The sequence below is a fragment of the Erpetoichthys calabaricus genome, chromosome 2 (assembly GCF_900747795.2).
Source record: "Erpetoichthys calabaricus chromosome 2, fErpCal1.3, whole genome shotgun sequence".
Classification (NCBI taxonomy): Eukaryota; Metazoa; Chordata; class Cladistia; order Polypteriformes; family Polypteridae; genus Erpetoichthys; species Erpetoichthys calabaricus.
In genome coordinates, this window is record NC_041395.2 from 176,022,721 (window position 1) to 176,042,734 (window position 20,014).

Consider the following 20,014-nt stretch of genomic DNA (forward strand, 5'->3'; position numbering starts at 1 on the left):
CTGTCCTGTTTCACTACTACGAGGGTGGAGCCGCAGGGGACAGCTAGTATAGAATATAAATGAAAGTAAATGTGAAGTTTTCAGTTTTCAATGTCTAGTTGTCTACAGAACAGAGACTGCAATTCACATCTACGCATCAGCATTCTATAATGTCAATAAACGCATTTAGCAATGACTTTCCGAGATGAATCCACACCCCTGCGACTGAAAGGGTGCCAACTGAGGAAGACAAACAGCAAAGGTGGCAAAGTGAAGCACTGTGATGCTCAGGTTGACATGCAGCTGACATTACCTCCTTGAAATCACATCAGACAGTAATGAACCAAGATGGACGAAGACATAAAACAATAGGGTAGGTCCAATAAGGTCAGTGCTCAGGTGAGAAAGTTAAAATTACAATAGATAAATAATCCCATAAAATCAAGAGTAAAATCAAAGTTAGAATCGGTCTTTAAAATTGTTTTGATTGCTACTCTCTCTGTAAACTTGCTCATCTCTCACTCTTCTCACCCATCTCTAATCTTTCATCGGCCACAACAAGGACGCACTAAGCCCAATTCAGTCTTCCCTTCATCTACCGCTGTGTCCATAGGATTCCTAGCCCCGATCACTCCAGGTCTCTGGTGTTAGCAGGAGTGATCCGGTTGGTTCTAGAAGCACCTCTCACTGTGCTCCTCCATGGGGCTTCCCCGAATGCTTCATCACTCTCAAACCACACTGGCTCCCAACTGATCCACCCTCCCCCCCATCTAGATCTTCCTTCTCGATTACTATAAATAATTCTGATCTCTTCTCTTTTTCTTTCTCCCTTTTTGATTCCCTTAGGTTCTCTTTATATTTCCATGGGTGCAGTGCCCTAATTATGACCCACGGAGTGCCAATTTGTAACAGATCAGTTGATCATGCCTGCATGTTAACAAGTAATCAGCTCATCTCCTCACTAATCACCCTATGGCCATACATCTTTGCAGCAGCACTTGCACCTAAAGAACCCAAAATGCGTTGTTTTTTATTTTACTACCATGGTCCTATTACTTATTTCATCACAAACACAAAGCCAGTCTCCTTCTTAAATGGCTGAACATCAGAAAAACAGTTGGCCATTTGCTTTTTTAAATTCTTAAAACAACATGAATACACTGTTTTACAATATTTGTGGAATCTGAACATGCAGATAAATACTTAATAACATTCTTGGCTTGAAAAATGTACTTATTTGGTAACGCTTTACTTTATAATGTGACACTGGTACCCATAAGCTCCATTATAGGAAGCAAGAGCAGCTAGTTTTTTTGTAAATTTTTAAAAATGCTTCACTTTAGAGCACAGTTTCATGTGGGAAACCAATATATAGCATGCTTGTGAATAAATAACTTCCACAAGATTATCCTGGACTACCTAGTGTTCAGCTTAGGTACTTTTGTCGTAGTACCTGTGGTGAAAATAATTGGAATTGGAAATGTACCAACTTTTGACTATCAGAATATTTAAATAGGATATCCAAAGTTATACGACAACTTGTAATTTAGAATAAATCCTCAATCAGAATTCCTCTTCCCAACAAGTCCAAGTTCTTCACAGTTGCATGAACTAAAGTTTAGAAACAGAAATACCAAAATCTTTAGAGGCTGCCTTATACTATTATTACTATTTTATATCTGTATGTTGTTCAGTATCAAACAAAGAAATTTACAGAGAACAAAGCTGTTTCAAAAATACTCCAAAAATAATCCTTGAGACAGAGTTACTGTAATTACCCATTAGTGATGTTTCTTCCAGTTTTCTTTAAAACAAGCATACATTTTAACACCTACATTTTTGAAATGTAGAAAAAAATGTAATTACCCTAAGTTCTTGTCAATAAGCCGCGGCTTATCTAAGGAAAAAAGTTGTGAAAATGAAAAAATAGAATATCGGCTTATACATAAGTCCGGCTTATACATCCATCGCGGGGGTTGCGTTCCAGAGCCACCCGCGAAATAAGAATATCCGCGAAGTAGAAACCATATGTTTATATGGTTATTTTTATATTGTCATGCTTGGGTCACAGATTTGCGCAGAAACACAGGAGGTTGTAGAGAGACAGGAACGTTATTCAAACACTGCAAACAAACATTTGTCTCTTTCAAAAGTTTAAACTGTGCTCCATGACAAAACAGATGACAGTTCAGTCTCACAATTAAAAGAATGCAAACATATCTTCCTCTTCAAAGGAAGAAACAAATCAATACGTCTGTTTGGCTTTTAAGTATGCGAAGCACCGCGGCACAAAGCTGTTGAAGGCGGCAGCTCACACCCCCCTCCGTCAGGAGCAGACAAAGAGAGGGAGAGGGAGAGTTTGTTTTTCAGTCAAAAATCAATACGTGCCCTTCGAGCTTTTAAGTATGCGAAGCACTGTGCCGCATGTCTTTTCAGGAATCAGCTTTACAAAAGATAGCAACGTGAAGATAATCTTTCAGCATTTTTAGACGAGCGTCTGTATCGTCTAGGTGTGCAAACAGCCCCCTGCTCAATCCCCATACTCAGGATCACAGATAGTCAGCGCAAGATTGACAGAAAAGTAAGCAATCTAGCTTCTCAGCCATCTGCCAATAGCGTCCCTTTGTATGAAATCAACTGGGCAAAACCAACTGAGGAAGCATGTACCAGAAATTAAAAGACCCATTGTCCGCAGAAATCCGCGATATATATTTAAATATGCTTACATATAAAATCACAATTTAAATGACCGCTACGCGCTTGTGTTGACTCGGCGACGCCCAGAGCAGAAAGAACGCGCTCCGGCCGCTCCAACCGCGCCATGCGGGGAGTGAGAGAGACGGCAATATCTCACACTCTCTCCCCCCTTAAAGAAATTAAATGGGCGCGAGTGAGACCACTGACCTCCCTCCCTTCTATTAGTTATAGGTTATAGTATGTTCGGCTTATCCATGAGTCCGGCTTATCTATGATACGATTTTATTTTAAAAATTCGTATGATTTTTGGTCTCCGGCTAATACATGAGTCCGGCTTATAGACAAGAACTTAGGGTAACTTAAAATTTTACTTTGAATTTAATGTTTGTTGTGAAATAAAAGTTTGTTGTATCCCTTTTTATGCAGTAAACATAACATAGCATCTGGATTAATTAGATAGATAGATAGATAGATAGATAGATAGATAGATAGATAGATAGATAGATAGATAGATAGATAGATAGATAGATAGATAGATAGATAGATACTTTATTAATCCCAATGGGAAATTCACAATAATTATAATAAATAATAAATAATTATTATTTAAAGGCGACTCTTGCCTGACGGTTAATGCAGGATTTCTCAGTGTGATATGACTGTGTAGAGTCCTTTACACGACTGCATGAAAACTGCACAGTTAGATCATGCGAACTAAGATTTACATTCTTGCTCCTACACTCACGCAAGCCAAGTATTAGCAGAAATCATGAAAGCTTTGCGAAGTTATAACTGAAGGTGACTAGGCTCCCCATAAAAGCTAACTAGCACATGGCAATCAACAGTGTGATAACCAGAAAACTCACAAAATTAACAGTGTAAAAGAGAATTCAAATAGCCAAAACAAATTTTTTTTAATTATGCAATTTATCAACAGCAGATAGTAACAAGTAGATTCCTTAATATTTCTCTGGCAGAATTAAAGATTGTTCAACAGACAAACAGAAAAGAAAAATCTATATTCAATGCTTTGCAATTACAATCAGGTGTAATCTTCCTGCAACCCATCAGTTAATACATTTCTCAATGAGTGTCCTATGCAGACAACTATCTCTCCCTCCTTGGGGATAAAGACACAAAATCAACCAAGGTGCTGTTTTGCCACAGGCAGAAAAAAATATAGGGACAGTCCTTTTAAAATAGACTTTATCCTTAAATTAAATTTATAAAGCTGTAATAGATCAGATTTCATTGCAAAGAAGTAGGACATAAAATATTTCCTTATTATTTCTTAGTTAAGTATGAATGGGTGCAATATATATTTTTTTCTAACTCTTCCATGTGTAACAGAGACTTCTGTTTCACTAGTGTCAGCTTTATGATAATAATTGCTACCATGCATACTGGTATTGTAGACATTTGTAGCAGAAGTGGAAACCTTGACAACTTTGAAAATGTCTCTGAAAAAGTATATGGAAACTACTTAGTTACTGCCTAACCAAACAAGCATGACGGGCTGAATGGCCTCACATTTGTCTTAACATTCTATTCTTAGAACTACTTAATCTAATACAGCGTTGTAGAGAGTTAGAGAGCCTCCTCCAGCAACACTGGGCATAAGGCAGGAAACAGCCTTTAGAGGGTCCACTCATTGATACATCCACAATTTGGAAGTAATAATCAAAATAACCAGCACATCTTTGAGCAGAAAGCCAAGGGAAAAAAAGCACGCAGACAAGTCAAGTCAAGTCAAGTTGGGGAGCATGCACTGGTACAGTGCGTTGCCACACCCACTACATGACAAAACAACTCGGGATCCTGGTTTGCAACCACCCAGGCAGACACGCGGTCCAGTCCCACCCTCCGGAAATGACCCTCTATCTGTTGCAGCCAGGTCCAGCCACTCGGGTCCCCAACAATGAGGATCTTACAAGCTGGAACACCCTCTGGGAAATGCGCCACATGGCTGTAGTACCGTAACTGACGCCCCCTCACAATGCAGGTAATGTGCCTCATTCAGGACTCCATGAGCAACCGCTCATTCGACACAAAGTCAAACCAACGTACCCAAGCATTCTACGAAGAGACACAATATGAAAGGAGTCCAGTCTTCGTCTCAGGTCACTGGATAGAGTCTATGTCTTGCAACCATATATATAGCAAGAGAGGAAGCACCAGGACTCTAAAGACTTGGACCTTCGTCTTTTTGCATAGATATCGGGAGTGCCACACACCCCTTTCCAGCGACCTCATGACCCCCCCATGCTCTCCCAATCCATCTACTGAATTCATATGAAGAGTCACAAGAGACATGAATGTCGCTGCCAAGGTAAGTAAGTAAACCTCTCAACAAGGTCAACACTCCCTCCACAAACAGACACACTGCTGATGGCTGTGCCCAAGAAGTCATTAAAGGCCTGGATCTGATCTCTTTTCGCAGAAAAAAAAATTTGAACCCAGTACACTAGACCTATAAGGCAGTAGTGCTACCCACTGCATCATTATGCTATCCTCATGTTTACCAGTATTCTTACATTTTTAAAATGTAAAATTTTAAGGGCATGAAATTAATTCGTAGCATCAAATGTGTACTGGGGATAAAAAAAAAAAAAAATATGGTAATAATTTCACATGTCCAAAATATATTAACTAAGTTCTGGAATACTAGGGGGCTCCGCCCCCTGCTCGCTTCGCTCGCCAACCCCTGGTGTTGGGAATGACAAAGAGCGTGATGTATGAATGAGATATAGAATAGTGTGACGGTGTAGATGATGCAAATAGAAAGCAAACAATAAAGTGTGTGGCACAGTGTAAAGCAGGGGTGTGCAAAGTCATTCCTGGAGGGCCGCAGTGGCTGCAGGTTTTTGTTCCAACCCAATTGCTTAATAAGAAGCACTAATTGCTCTAGAAACACTTCTGCTTCATTTTAGTTATCTTCCTCATTAAGATTTTGAACCCTTATTGCTTATTTTAGTCTTAAACAGCTGCATTCTTGGTTTTTAATTGCTCCTTATTAGCAATAAGATGCAAATGACAAAAGAAACCAGCAGTTATCCATTTTGCTTGTTACCCTTTACGCCTGTGTGTATTTATCGTGCACTATTTGGTTTAATTAAATACTTGGAAGGAAAGAGAAGAGAAAAAGTGAAGGATTGAGAATTACCCATCCGTTTTACACTTCAAAATATTTGGATGATATCCTTAGAATGGTAAAAAAAAATCTAAGATTTGAGAATGACTTGACACAGCAGAGTTAAAGCACTAACAAGCCATGAAATGTAATTATTGGCAAGGATTGTTTTCTAATTAAACAACTGGGTTGGAACAAAAACACGCGGCCACTGCGGCCCTCCAGGAATGACTTTGCACACCCCTGGTGTAAAGGTTTATTTGAAAATTTCTTTGTACAACGCCGTTTAAGTGTAAAAGGGTAATTCCAGCTCAGAACTTGTAAGGTCATTTAAGATGGTTATTGTTGTGATCAGAGTCAAGTTTGTCAGAGCTTAGAAAGAGTTGTGTCTCTCCAGGAAGTATGGAATGACTTGGGGTATTAATGTTTTCCATATTAATATTTTTTTGGACATAATATAGTGCGTTGTGTTAAAAGGGGCATTTGGTCTAATGAGATTGCTGTTCGAAATGTCTCTGTAACTAAGTTGTCGCAGATAAAGGCTTGAGGAATTGTAATAATATGTGCCTGAAGTCCAGCTGTATTGGTGAGTGTACCATCTCTCAGTTGTAATAAGCAATTGTTATGATCTGGTTCTGGACATCGTATCTTTTTACTAACTGTATCTTTTGAAAGCAATGCCAATTGTCTGCATATTTTAAGGTGCACTGAACAATAGCTGAGTGCATGCATCTGGAAGAATAGCTAATCACTGTCTAAAATCTCCTCCTCATAAAAGTACCTTTCCTTCAAATCGAATATTATTATTCATAAACGTTTTGTAGAAGTTTATGAATGGTGTTGAGTAAGTGACTTCATGCCATTGAACATTCATCAATAAACAACATTTTTTCAAGACGGATGTCATGTGCAGTGCCACCGTTAATGTTCATAGTGGATACCGATTTGTAGGATCTAATGTAGTTGATAAAGATTTCACTTTCAGGTACATCGTCAGTTATAAGCCTCTGTAGATATTCAGTATATGAATGTAAAGAAGGCAGTCTAATTTGACCCTTTTGACAACAACGTGTAAATGTATAACTTGTATTTCCAGTTGTTTCTTCAGGGAAGTGAACTGAATGACAATGATTGCAAATGACATTCATTAATCCGAATGAATTTTACTGGTGTATGTTTTTCTTGTGCCGTTTGAGAGGCGCGTTGTTGCATGTGTAGTATTTGGGACGTGTTGTTTTTGGAGCTGTAATCGATTTGCCTGTGCTGTGTGAGAAGCCCGTTGTAGCCTTCGCTGCCATTAACGTATGTCTGAGACGGGAGGTGTTTCGTTTTGAATCCGTGCCTGTTGCGATGCAGCACTTTGATTGATAGTTTGCGTCATGTGGATCTAGGATGTAGATTTGTGCATATTTGCGTTGTTGATTTGTTTCAGGGTGCACTGTTCCAATGCGATGCAGTATTTGTGCACATATGCGAAAGTAGTATGGGCCATTGTCTTTTGGTGGCCTGATATTTACTCCGGTATATGCAAAAGCAAATGAACCATTGTAGGATCTAATGCAGTTCATAAAGTTTTTACTTTTAGGTACATCGTTAGTTAGAAGCTTTAGTTGAGCTTTGCGTTTTTGGAGTCGAGACATTTTTTCTTTTAGAAATATGGATAAGTAATAAGGAGAATTGCACTCACTGTTAATATGGAGCCTTTTCTGCGGTTGAACGGTTAATAGTGCCTTATTGTAATGAGATCCACCTATGCTGCATAGCCGTCTATTTTGTTGTTTCTTTCGTTTTTGTGTGTTTGTTCCTGTTATCCTTTCCTTTTCGTTTTGTACCCGTGACCGTGTATTCATGACTTGTTTCTTTCTCAGCATGCGAAATATGGATAAGTAATAAGAAGGATCGCAGTCACTGTTAATATGTTTCTTTTTCTGCAGTTGAACGGTTAATAGTGCTTTATTGTAAGGAGATCCACCAATGCTGACACCTATGCTGTCTAGTGTGAAGGTGTTGATGTTCACTTTAGAATATGTGGCTTTGGGTGTCACTTCTTATGGATGTATGTGTGTGTGTGTGTGTGTGTGTGGGGGGGGGGGGGTTGAGGATTGTTGTCACGCGAGCGTCTTCTTTCTTTTTGTGTTCCTGTGTCTTGTTGAATCCCCCTCTTTGTGTGTGTCCCGTCCCTTGCTTGTAGGGTCTGTGGGGAGGTTTTGTGTTCTTTTTTTTGTGTTCCATGGGCTTGTTGAATCCCCCTCTTGGTGTGTGTCCCGTCCGGTGCCTGTAGGGGGGGGGTGCCTTGCTATTGTGCGCGAGACTCTTTTTTTTTTTTTTTTTTTTTTGGGTCTAGTTTCGTGTGCAATGTGTTTCGTGCTTTGCTTGCGTTTGAATACTTTTTTATGTGCCGTTTCCTTTTTTCGGTGCTCTTTGCGCCTCATTTCTCAATTTTTCCTGTGCTCACTCCTTTTTTCTGTGGTCTTGTCCACCTCTCGCGGCCCCTCATCCGCCTCTCTCGCCCTCTTCTATCCGCCTTTCTCGGCTCCTCAGCCGACCCTCGCGGACACTTTTTGCGCCTGCGCAGTACGTCTTTTTGCAGCTACGGCCCATTGCCGGATGTGCCTGCGTCCATCATCCGGTTTAGCATTCTCGGTTAGTAATATGGATTAATTTTCAAGTATACTCCACAATTTTTCAATCAAACATAACATGGCAAAACTTATTCATAATTAATTATATGTGACCTGTTCTTGCCTTTATGAATACAATCAGAGATTAAAGCAAAAAACTTTTTAACTTCCACAAGTCCTTCTTTCATTTGACGGGCAAGGTAGAAAATACTAAGAACACTGTCCATCCCCTCAGCATTAGTCTTGAATATTAGAAAAACAAATGCAGCAAGTAGAAATGACCTTAGCCCTAAAATGTTGCCTCACCTCTGCATTGGCTCTTAACATTATCAATAAAATTTTATCAATAGAAAAGTTCCTTATGTATTAGAAGTGTTATTTTTGCAAAAACAAAAATTCAGACATCAGCGTCAGTAGGCTTTGCGCCCTAGGAACCAAGTTACCCGAACTATTCTATAATATTTCAGTAATTATTTACTGCTCTGATGCTGATCTTTCTGATCATAACATAGGTCATTACAATAGCAAATGATCAGAAGAATGCATAATTAATTGCCTCTTTCTCTTGCATGATTTGGTGCAAAAACTAATCAGCACATCGTCATCTCATAACACAAATAAGTTTCAAGTATGCTTTTTTTTTCCCATCCAGCTGTTTTAGCTTTGTGACACACAGACAGACAGACACATACCCATCATCAAGATATCGATGTTTACAGCATCATAGGACCCTAAAACGTTGAGATCCGTTGAAAACAGGAGATTGAAATTTTGACAAATCTAAAGCTTTCGCTCCCTTCCCAAAGACGATAAGTTATGATGGGGGAGGGCGTAAAGCAAAAATTCACAGCCAGACTCAAGAATGCTTAATGAAACAGACCTATATCAAATGTTCCTTTTTTTCTTAAAGTACAAGAAAATTTCGGAACATAGCTTCAGTCTGACGTTTGTTACAACTTACCTGAGAGGTTTCAGTAAGTATTTCTCACAAAGTAGAGAAGTAGCATTAACATGTGTTGTCAATGACATCTCAGTGTCTTCTGATGAAGAAAATATTTGTTATATCTGAGATAAGCATTTGACAGCTCTGTTTTAAAGGCTTGAAAATTAACTTGGGCTTTTAGACACTGTCATAGCACAGTTTAGCGCATACAAGTCATTCTTATTTCATTATGTACATTTCATTGTGTAACTCAAGAATTGTTTTCATCAATATTTTAGTTTAAGTTAATCAGAATCTGTAGTAATCCATGACTTCTTGTTTCACTGGGGTATAAATATGAGGTGGCACAGAGGCCAAATTCATTTATTCATTCATCAACATGGGTAAGATAATAAGAAAACACACAATTCTAATGAGAGGACATTCATAAGTCAAGGAATGGCTATGAAAAATAGCTCCTCACCTGAAAATGCTCATATCTACAGTAAGGGTAATAATTATCAAGTTCATATGAACTATAACTGTTACCAGCTTGCCTGGAAGAGGACCCAAGTTTATTCTGCCCTCAAGTACAGTGATCAAGATTGTAAGAGAGGATAAAAAAATTCCCAAGGATTACTAGTGGAGAAATACACAAAGTAGTAGCATATTGGGGTTACCAAGTCTGTAAAATTACATGCCATGCCAACAGATTATTTGGAGAGCATGCCACAGAAAAAGACTTTCCTATCATTTAACCACAAATGTCAGCACCAGTTTGCTAAATGCTACTGGAACTCTGATTGGAACAGTGTTCTATGGTCAGATGAAACAAAAACTGAGCTTTTTGGCAACAAACACTCAAAATGGGCTTTGCTGAAAAATGAACTTGACTCCCACTTTCAAGTAGGGTGGATGCTCTGTGATGCTATGGGACTGTTTTTCTTCCAAAAGCCCTGTGTAACCTTCTTAGGGTGCATGGCATCATGGACTCCATTAAACACCAAAAGATTTTAAATTTAAAAAAGCCTGCCTCTGCCAAGAAACAAAAACTGTGATGTTGTTAAATCTTCCAGCTAGAAAATGATCCAGAAATACAGTTGTGCTTGAAAGTTTGTGAACCCTTTAGAATTTTCTATATTTCTACATAAATATGACCTAAAACGCGGCACGGTGGCACAGTGGTAGCGCTGCTGCCTCGCGGTTAGGAGACCCGGGTTCGCTTCCCGGGTCCTTCCTGCGTGGAGTTTGCATGTTCTCCCCAAGTCTGCGTGGGTTTCCTCCGGGCGCTCCGGTTTCCTCCCACAGTCCAAAGACATGCAGGTTAGGTGGATTGGCGATTCTAAATTGGCCCTAGTGTGTGCTTGGTGTGTGGGTGTGTTTGTGTGTGTCCTGCAGTGGGTTGGCACCCTGCCCAGGATTGGTTCCTGCCTTGTGCCCTGTGTTGGCTGGGATTGGCTCCAGCAGACCCCCGTGACCCTGTAGTGAGGATTCAACGGGTTGGAAAATGGATGGATGGATGGACATCATCAGATTTTCACCCAAGTCCTAAAGGTAGATAAAGAGAAACCAGTTAAACAAATGAGACAAAAATATTATACTTGGTCATTTATTTATTGAGGAAAATGATCGAATATTACATATTTGTGAGTGGCAAAAGTATGTGAACCTCTAAGATTAGCAGTTAGTTTGAAGGTGAAATTAGAGTCAGGTGTTTTCAATCAATGGGATGACAATCAGGTGTGAGTGGGCACCCTGTGTTATTATAAGAACAGGGATCTATCAAAGTCTGCCCTTCACAACACATGTTTGTGAAGTGTATCATGGCACGAACAAAGGAGATTTCTGAGGACCTCAGAAAAAGAGTTGTTGATGCTCATCAGGCTGGAAAAGGTTACAAAACCATCTCTAAAGAGTTTGGACTCCACCAATCCACAGTCAGACAGATTGTGTACAAATGGAGGAAATTCAAGACCATTGTTACCCTTCCCAGGAGAGGTCGACCAACAAAGATCACTTCAAGAGCAAGGAGTGTAACAGTCGGCGAGGTCACAAAGAACCCCAGGGTAACTTCTAAGCAACTGAAGGCCTCTCTCACATTGGCTAATGTTCATGTTCATGAGTCCACCATTAGGAGAACACTGAATAACAATGGTGTGCATGGCAGGGTTGCAAGGAGAAATCCACTGCTCTCCAAAAAAAACACTGCTGCTCGTCTGCAGTTTGCTAAAGATCACATTGACAAACCAGAAGGCTACTGGAAGAATGTTTTGTGGACGGATGAGACCAAAATAGAACTTTTTGGTTTAAATGAAAAGCGTTATGTTTGGAGAAAGGAAAACACTGCATTCCAGCATAAGAACCTTATCCCATCCGTGAAACATGGTGGTGGTAGTATCATGGTTTGGGCCTGTTTTGCTGCATCTGGGCCAGGATGGCTTGCCTTCATTGATGGAACAATGAATTCTGAATTATATCAGAGAATTCTAAAGGAAAATGTCAGGACATCTGTCCATGAACTGAATCTCAAGAGAAGGTGGGTCATGCTGCAAGACAACAACCCTAAGCACACAAGTCGTTCTACCAAAGAATGGTTAAAGAAGAATAAAGTTAATGTTTTGGAATGGCCAAGTCAAAGTCCTGACCTTAATCCAATGGAATTGTTGTGGAAGGACCTGAAGCGAGCAGTTAATGTGAGGAATCCCACCAACATCCCAGAGTTGAAGCTGTTCTGTACGGAGGAATGGGCTAAAATTCCTCCAAGCCGGTGTGCAGGACTGATCAACAGTTACTGGAAACGTTTAGTTGCAGTTATTGCTGCAAAGGGGGGGTCACACCAGATACTGAAAGCAAAGGTTCACATACTTTTGCCACTCACAAATATGTAATATTTGATCATTTTCCTTAATAAATAAATGACCAAGTATAATATTTTTGTCTCATTTGTTTAACTGGTTTCTCAATCTACTTTTAGGACTTGAGTGAAAATCTGATGACGTTTTAGGTCATATTTATGCAGAAATATAGAAAATTCTAAAGGGTTTACAAACTTTCAAGCACAACTGTATGTTCAAATCAACACAAAAATACAAACTCAAGCTTCTGCCATGGCCATCTCAGCTCCTGGACTTAAAACCCATTAAACACCAGCAGGCTGGGCTAAAGAGGAGAGTGAACAAGAGAGACCCTATTACTCAGGGTGATATGGAGAGTTTCTGTAAAAAGTAATGTTCTCTGATTCCCTGTTCTATAGTCTTCATCCAAGACTCGGTGTGGTTTTATTGGCAAAGGAAGGATGTACAAAGTATTAAATGCAGATTACTGTGGCACAAATGGTTTTGTTAAAAATAATTATTTATTGATAAGGATGTATTTTTTCCTCAGAATAAATTTAGTTCGATTAAAGGTTGGATTGCTGACATTTTTTTTCAGTGTGAAATTTTTATAACCTCTTTTACTCATATTTACCACGGGTGGCAAATACTGTGGAGGGGACTATATATATTGATTTTCATCAATTCATTTGATATGGAAACTTGCACCAGCACCTATATTCGGTATTGAGTGTGACAAAAAATAGATGGTTTTATTGCTATGGTGGCCAGAAAGTCCGATATTGATAGGAGTCTGGAATTCAAATTACAGCTAAAAATAGACGTGTTGTGAAAAATGTGTCTTCAAGATATAGATTTTTCATAAAAGCCTTCAAATCTCAATCTTTTTTAAACTCAAATATACATTATTTATTTAGGCTATGGTAATGCATTTGACTTATTTCAAAAAGGACAAGAAGAGATCTGTGCATATTTGATTTAATTAGTAACATTGTAATGTATGTATCTCCAAGAATAAAAATGGGAACTGAAATATTCATTTACTATGAAAACTTTTTAAAAAGACTTCAACCCATTCCATAATTAATACGGTCTTTACTGTATACCTTTTAAATGGTTACCGATCTTTATAAATATGTGAGGTTACTGTTCATAATTCAGTTTTGTAACAGCGTACACTGTCAAACGCGTCTTGTGGGCGAGTCTATTTTATTAGTGACAAAATACGTGTCTGTCAGAATAGGATTCAGCTTCCTCCAAAACAAATAATCGATTAAGTAGGACCTCATTATATGCATCAGGACCCGTTTTCATGGCAGAAAAGGGGTGAACGTATTTTTGAAAAACTTAAATTTGCTTAACAGCTCTACAACTAGCTCTGACAGGAACTAACAAAATAAGACGCACCGCATACATAGGAGTAAGGTATATGCCAGCAATTTCCAGATCTCATCGTTCGTTGATTTATTTTTACTGTCTCATTTGAGGTTAGTCACCTTGCACACAACATAAAAGAACCAGGAGAAACCTCTTAAAAGTGTCAAGGACAGCAGCCGTCCCATCTAGCAGCTGACTCATCTTACGCTTTACAAAACGTTACACAGCAAGTTAAATCAAAAGAAAATACCAGCAATCCAAATTACAAAAACAATTCCAGTGCAAACGCGGCGATGTGGGCCTCGATGACACCGGAAAAGCAGAGTACTGCTGATCAGAAACTCACTAAAAGCCCTGTCGAAGCGATTTTTTCACGAATAAACGATGAAAAACAATCTCTGACTACATTGTTAGAATTCTCCTTATTCTACCTACCTGCATCCATCCCGTCAGTGTCTCACCCTAACTTGTCAGCTGATGTCACGTGGAGGCAAACAACCAATGGAAATTGAAATCGGAGGTAATGAACGCGACCAGTATTATTGGACCCCTACTACTGTAAGTCAGCAGCTGTAACTAGAGGAGGCGGGGCATTAGAAAGCAAGCCAATCAAAAACAATATTAGCGTCGATTTCGCCCGCCCCTTTCCAGTGTTACTTTGCTAGAAGGAGGGGCTGTGGCTAGGCAGACAGTCAGCTGTCCGTGCTGCCAGCGTGGATGGCTGGACTACGTATACCGGGCGTCGGCCAGAAACGTGAGGAACTTTGAATAGATAATAGTAATCAACAACGAGTGTAACTGAAAATATTGAAAATGTCTTTATGTTGATTTACTATAATCCTTTATCTCAATACATAACTTACGCTAGTGTTTTATTCAATCAACATTTTTATAATAATGACAGAAATTTAGAGCAAATTCCATGCAGGGAGCACTTGGGACGTGAAACCCAGTCGCCTTGTCACAGGGCAACAGTGCTACCACTTTGCCAATATGCTGCCCTCTTATACTATACAATAATCTAAACTTTTTAGCAAATCTTTATAGCTTTAATCATCAAAATGGCAGGCTTTGTTGCCCTATTACCAAAAAACTGGCTTGAAAACCATAGATATACATATTCTGTCCACTAATTCATATGTGACCCTGAGCAAGTCAAGTAACCAGCCTGTGCTGCAAATGTATTAAGGTCATTTACAGGGAAAGACAGTTTATGTTTGTTATGGAGCACCTTGGCAATTAGACTTGCAGATGTAACTTCATAATGGCTAAAAATTGTTATAACAAATTCTGAAATCAGTCAGATTTTCACAGCTGAAAAGCAATTTTTTATTTAAGTCTGAATAGTAGAAAATAAAGGGGCAACAAGTTTACAACTCGTAAAGCATAAGTAATTAAATATACAATATAGAAGCTAAAAACTGTTTTATTCCATCACTATTATTTCTAAGCAGTTACCTGTATATTAATTGAAGTGGTAATGTATTTTCAAACAGAAAACCAGCACCTCATAAGAAGCAGGTGGGACAAGTACAGATTAGAGGTTGACAGGACATCATGATGAGCAGAAGTTAAGGAAAGACATTTTTGAAATATTGTTTCACCTATATTGATTTAGTGAATTCTTTCATTCTTTTTTCAGAATCAACAAAAAAGGTTGTAATGCTAGAGCAAATGGTTCCCTGTGAGGAGAGGATGGAAGCGAACAATAATTAGAGCAAAGGAGCCAAGCGTGGAGACTTGGTGGAGGAGTGCTGCAGACGGTAGTGGAGAGCATAATGTGACCAATAAAGCTTACAGAGGTAGAGGTTACAGTTAAATCCTTGTGCAAGGCCTACAATCTCCTAGCCATTGTAGGTATTCACAAGAAGAAAGCCAGCAGGAACACCACAGAAACAGCAGGGAAGGCCTTGAAGTGACTGTGGATTAAAAGGAGTGAGCTGTGAACACAAGCTACTTGAGCACAATCTGGGAGCTGATTACTCCTGGCTGGGTCACCTGGGAGAGGGTGTCTGATGTTCGAAAGACCCATTGGCCCAAGGTAATATCACTGATAATGTGCCCAAGTGCATATTGGATGTGTCAGAAACCAAATATTTACTGTATCAGATGGCATATTGAATGGGATGAATGTTGGCTTCAGTAAGTAATAATAATTGGCAATACCGTATATTCACTTTGGCATGACAGTGTTGTTCATTGGATTTAATATGATTCAGTCTTAGTGAAACCCAAGATAAATCAGAAATCAATCTGTGGATTGTAGCATTTATATGTCATCTCAGCCCAGTTGCTTGCTGCTAGGCAAATAGTCCAAACACTGCTGGAGCAGATGAACAGTAAAAAGACATACAGTAGGTAGGGGGCATTAGTACACCTCTGTTATTTGAAAGGGCTTCAAACCATTGTGCAGTGACTGTAAATAGGTTATGCTTTTTAGAATTTTCAGAAGACTATTTCTTTTTTTTTTTTTTTGTTTTATAAATGAAAAATATAAGCTGTTCGCTTCCTGGGTCCTCCCTGTGTGGAGTTTGCATGTTCTCCCCGTGTCTGCGTGGGTTTCCTATGGGTGCTCCGGTTTCCTCCCACAGTCCAAAGACATGCAGGTTAGGTGCAATGGCGATTCTAAATTGTCCCTAGTGTGTGCTTGGTGAGTGTGTATGTGTGTGTGCCCTGCGGTGGGCTGGCACCCTGCCCGGGGTTTGTTTCCTGCCTTGCGCCCTGTGCTGGCTGGGATTGGCTCCAGCAGACCCCCGTGACCCTGTAGTTAGGATATAGCGGGTTGGATAATGGATGGATGGATGAAATATAAGCTGGCCAAATTAAGCCAGTACAAAAAGAACAATTATGTTAAAATCTTGAAGATTTTTCAAGACAAAATTGTTTTAATTGTGTGCTGTTTACATTTCTTCTTTGCCTCTTTGTTATTAATATATTATAGTATGTTAAGAATGCATTCATTCATCATCCCAACATTTCTATTGGTTCATGAATTTTGTTATTTTTTGGCTGGCACTTTTATTCAAGGTGATGTATAATATATGAGATATAATTAGTTAAATTTCTTATGGTTTTCCAATTGGAGTACAGGTAGGTGAAGTGACTTGTTCGTGGTCACAACATGTCAGTAGCTAGACTTGAACCCACAACCTTATATGTTTCATATCCAAATCACTTAACCACTATGCCACACTGCCTGTCTCCTGAGTGTCTTCTCCCAATATTTGGAGCAAAGTAAAAATCAACCTGCTAGTTCATTGCAGACACTTACACCTATTCCAATTAGCCAGGTTTTAATTGGGCTTTCCTTGACACACACATCTAGTGCGTAGAGGAAAAACCATCAGATATGAATAGAATGTTTAAACTACACATGAAGGGTGACAAAGGAGGGAACTGAATCCAGGACACTGGATTTGTGAGGTAATTCCACTAACCATTGAAGTGCTGTATATGCTGTTTGTTTTTTTTCTAATTTTTTCTGCATATTATTTTCTATTTTGATATAACCATGCTATATATGGTATGCAAATGCGTCTTGTAAACTGAAGTGCACTGTATATATGGATTCAAAAGATATTTAAACCCCTTCACTTTCTGCACACTTCATTGTATTGTAGATCTAATTTTAAATTGGTAAATTTTCCATTTTACCCTTCAGTCTACACTCAATAATACATAATGGCAAAGTAAAAACAGAAAGGCTTGCAAATTTAATAAAAAACAAAAACTGAAATCTCTCTTTCATATTAAGTATTCAGACACTTTGCTGTGGCACTTCAGATTGCATTCTGTTTGCTTTAATTATCTTTGAGGTGTGTCTAGAACTTGGACTTGATTGGATATTGTTTAGAAAGGCACACACCAGTGTATATAAGATCTTCAATTCACACTGCATATCAGGATAAAAACCTAACAATGAGGTCCAATGAACTCTCTATAGACTGCTGTGATAAAACTGTGGTAAGGCATTGATAAGGGCAAGGGTATAAAACCATCTTTTAAGCGTGGAGTGTTCCCGGTATTACAGTGGCCTCAGTAGTTGTGAAATGAATGAAGTTATGAAATCAACAGGACTCTTTCAAGAGTTGGCAATTCAACCAAACTGAGTAACCGGCCATGAAGTGCCTTGTACAGGGAGGTGGCCAAAAACCCACTGGTCACTCTAATAGAGCTTGAGAAGTCCTCTACTGAGATGAGAGAACCTTCCAGAATGACAAACAACTTAGCAGCACTCTATCAGTCAGACGTTCATAATGGAGTTACTAGATAGAAGCCACTCTTGAGTAATAGTTTGTCAAATGGGATTTAAATGACTTTGAGGTCCTGAGGAAAAGGATTCTCAGGTGTGATAAGACAAAAATTGGACAGAGCTCCAAGCACAATGTCTGACAAAAACCATGCACTGCTTATCACCTGTCCAATATCATCCCTATGGAGAAGCATAGTAGTGCCAGCATTATCATTGTCAATGGCAGGGACAGGGAAGACTGACCAGAATTTAGGAAATGATGAATGCAGCTAAATACGGAGAGATTCTTGAAGAAAACCTACTTCAAAGTGGGACAACAGTTCACCTTTGAGCACTACAGTAATAGAAGCATACTGCCAAGACAATGCTAAAGTGGCTTTGGGACAAGCCTCTAACTGTCCTTGAGTAGCCCAGCCAAAGCTTAAACCCCATAGACTATCCTTGGAGAAACCTAAAGATGGCTGTTCACAGACACTTCCCATGCTAACAGAGTTTGAGAGGATCTGCCAGGAAGAATGGGATAAACTGTCTAAATCCATGTGTGCAAAACTTGTAGAGACTTTCCCAAAAAGACTCGAAGCTGTAATTGCATCTGCCAAGAGAACTTCTACAAAGTGCTGAATTAATGGTCTGAATATTATTAATATCACGGTCTACACACCTGCCTGAAAATATGTTTTTACTTTGTGATTATGGGTAATTGAGTGTAGATTGATGGGCAAAAATGGCAAATTTGTTCATTTAAAATTATACAGCACAATAAAGTACAGAAAGTGAAGGAGTCTGAATACTTTTTGAGACTCTGTTGTACATCTGTGACGGACAGCATGGCATTAATATGAATTCACTCCCAATCTCAGTCCCCTTCCATAGTAAGGCAAAATATATATGAAATCCTTGATCACCTCTTTAATGATGCTTAACACTTTGTATGTTTTATGGCATAATCTATCTTTTTTTGATTCATTAAAGTTGGATAGTTGGCTGGGGAATGGAGAAGAAAAAATAAAAATGCGAAAAGATCATCCTTCAAGGACAGTACATGATTCATGAATTATTGTGTAATACTGTGATACTTTATAATTCTTTTTAAGTGTAGGAAATGTAAAAATGTTAGAATGAAGTATATGTTTATTGTAATAATTTAAAATAATGGGATAAAATATCATGCCAACTTTCCTCCGGGGTGGGGTGGGGTGGGGAGGCAAACTGCCTATCAGAAACAAATTTAATTTAAAGTCTAAACAGTGTCACCCACACATTATGAGCCATTGGACAATATTAAAATGTATCTATCTGTCTGTCATCTATAGATATTTCAGAATATCTCATTAATTGATATTTTCAGTACTGAGTTATTCATTGGGTAGTTAAGTTGGCTAGATGAGATTAAGATTACATTCAGAGTGCTGTTACTAATGTCAAATACCACAGAATACCTGTATGTCTGCCCTCTTCTGTCTCTGTATTAATTTCTGAGAAATCCAAGATGTTCAGGATATGCTTGTCTAATGTCTCACTGCATTTGTGGTACTCACTCTCTCAAACTCTGCCTCTACGTGCTTCAGAGACTCATTCAATCTTCAGCATTCTGATCCAACAAAAGAGTATCTTTCTGCAGTTATATGGTCAGAATGTTAAATGTAGATATTTTATAACATTATTATTTAGATGCAGATGGTATTACAGTATACACAAAATTAAATTGAACATATATGAGTAATATATATATATATATATGAATAAATGTAAAAGGAAAATGTTGGAACATTAATCATACTGCAACATCACATGATTTTTCTTCCACAAAACGGCAGTTCACAATATCATGTGTTTGAACTAAATTTTATTTTCTTTTTAGTGAAGTAGTCCATCCATTTTCCAACCCGCTGAATACGAACACATGTTCAGGGGGTCCTGCTGGAGCCAATTCCAGCCAACACGGGCACAAGCAGGAACCAATCCCGGTAGGGTGCCAACCCACCGCAGGACACACACAAACACACCACACACCAAGCACACACTAGGGCCAATTAGAATCGCCAATCCACCTACCCTGCATGTCTTAGGACTGTGGGAGGAAACCGGAGCGCCCGGAGGAAACCCACGCGACACTGGGGAGAACATGCCAAACTCAAGCAGGGAGGACCCGGGAATCGAACCCAGGTCCCCAGGTGTCCCAACGCAAGGCAGCAGCGCTAC

The 20,014-nt window shown here is 39.1% G+C and overlaps 1 protein-coding gene across 2 annotated transcripts in view; it reads right to left on the reverse strand.

The window, feature by feature from the left end:
- Positions 1-14,099, reverse strand: part of atg4b (autophagy related 4B, cysteine peptidase) — a 308,094-nt gene extending 293,995 nt beyond the window's left edge. The window contains exon 1 of one of the 2 annotated variants that reach the window (XM_051923643.1): positions 13,996-14,052. In XM_051923643.1, coding sequence (XP_051779603.1) covers positions 13,996-14,005 — 10 coding nt within the window. In that variant the 5' untranslated portion in view covers positions 14,006-14,052. Of the gene's footprint in view, positions 1-13,995 lie in introns of both variants that reach the window. The other variant, XM_028794816.2, reaches the window with a different exon arrangement.
- Between the last annotated feature and the right edge of the window lie 5,915 nt (positions 14,100-20,014).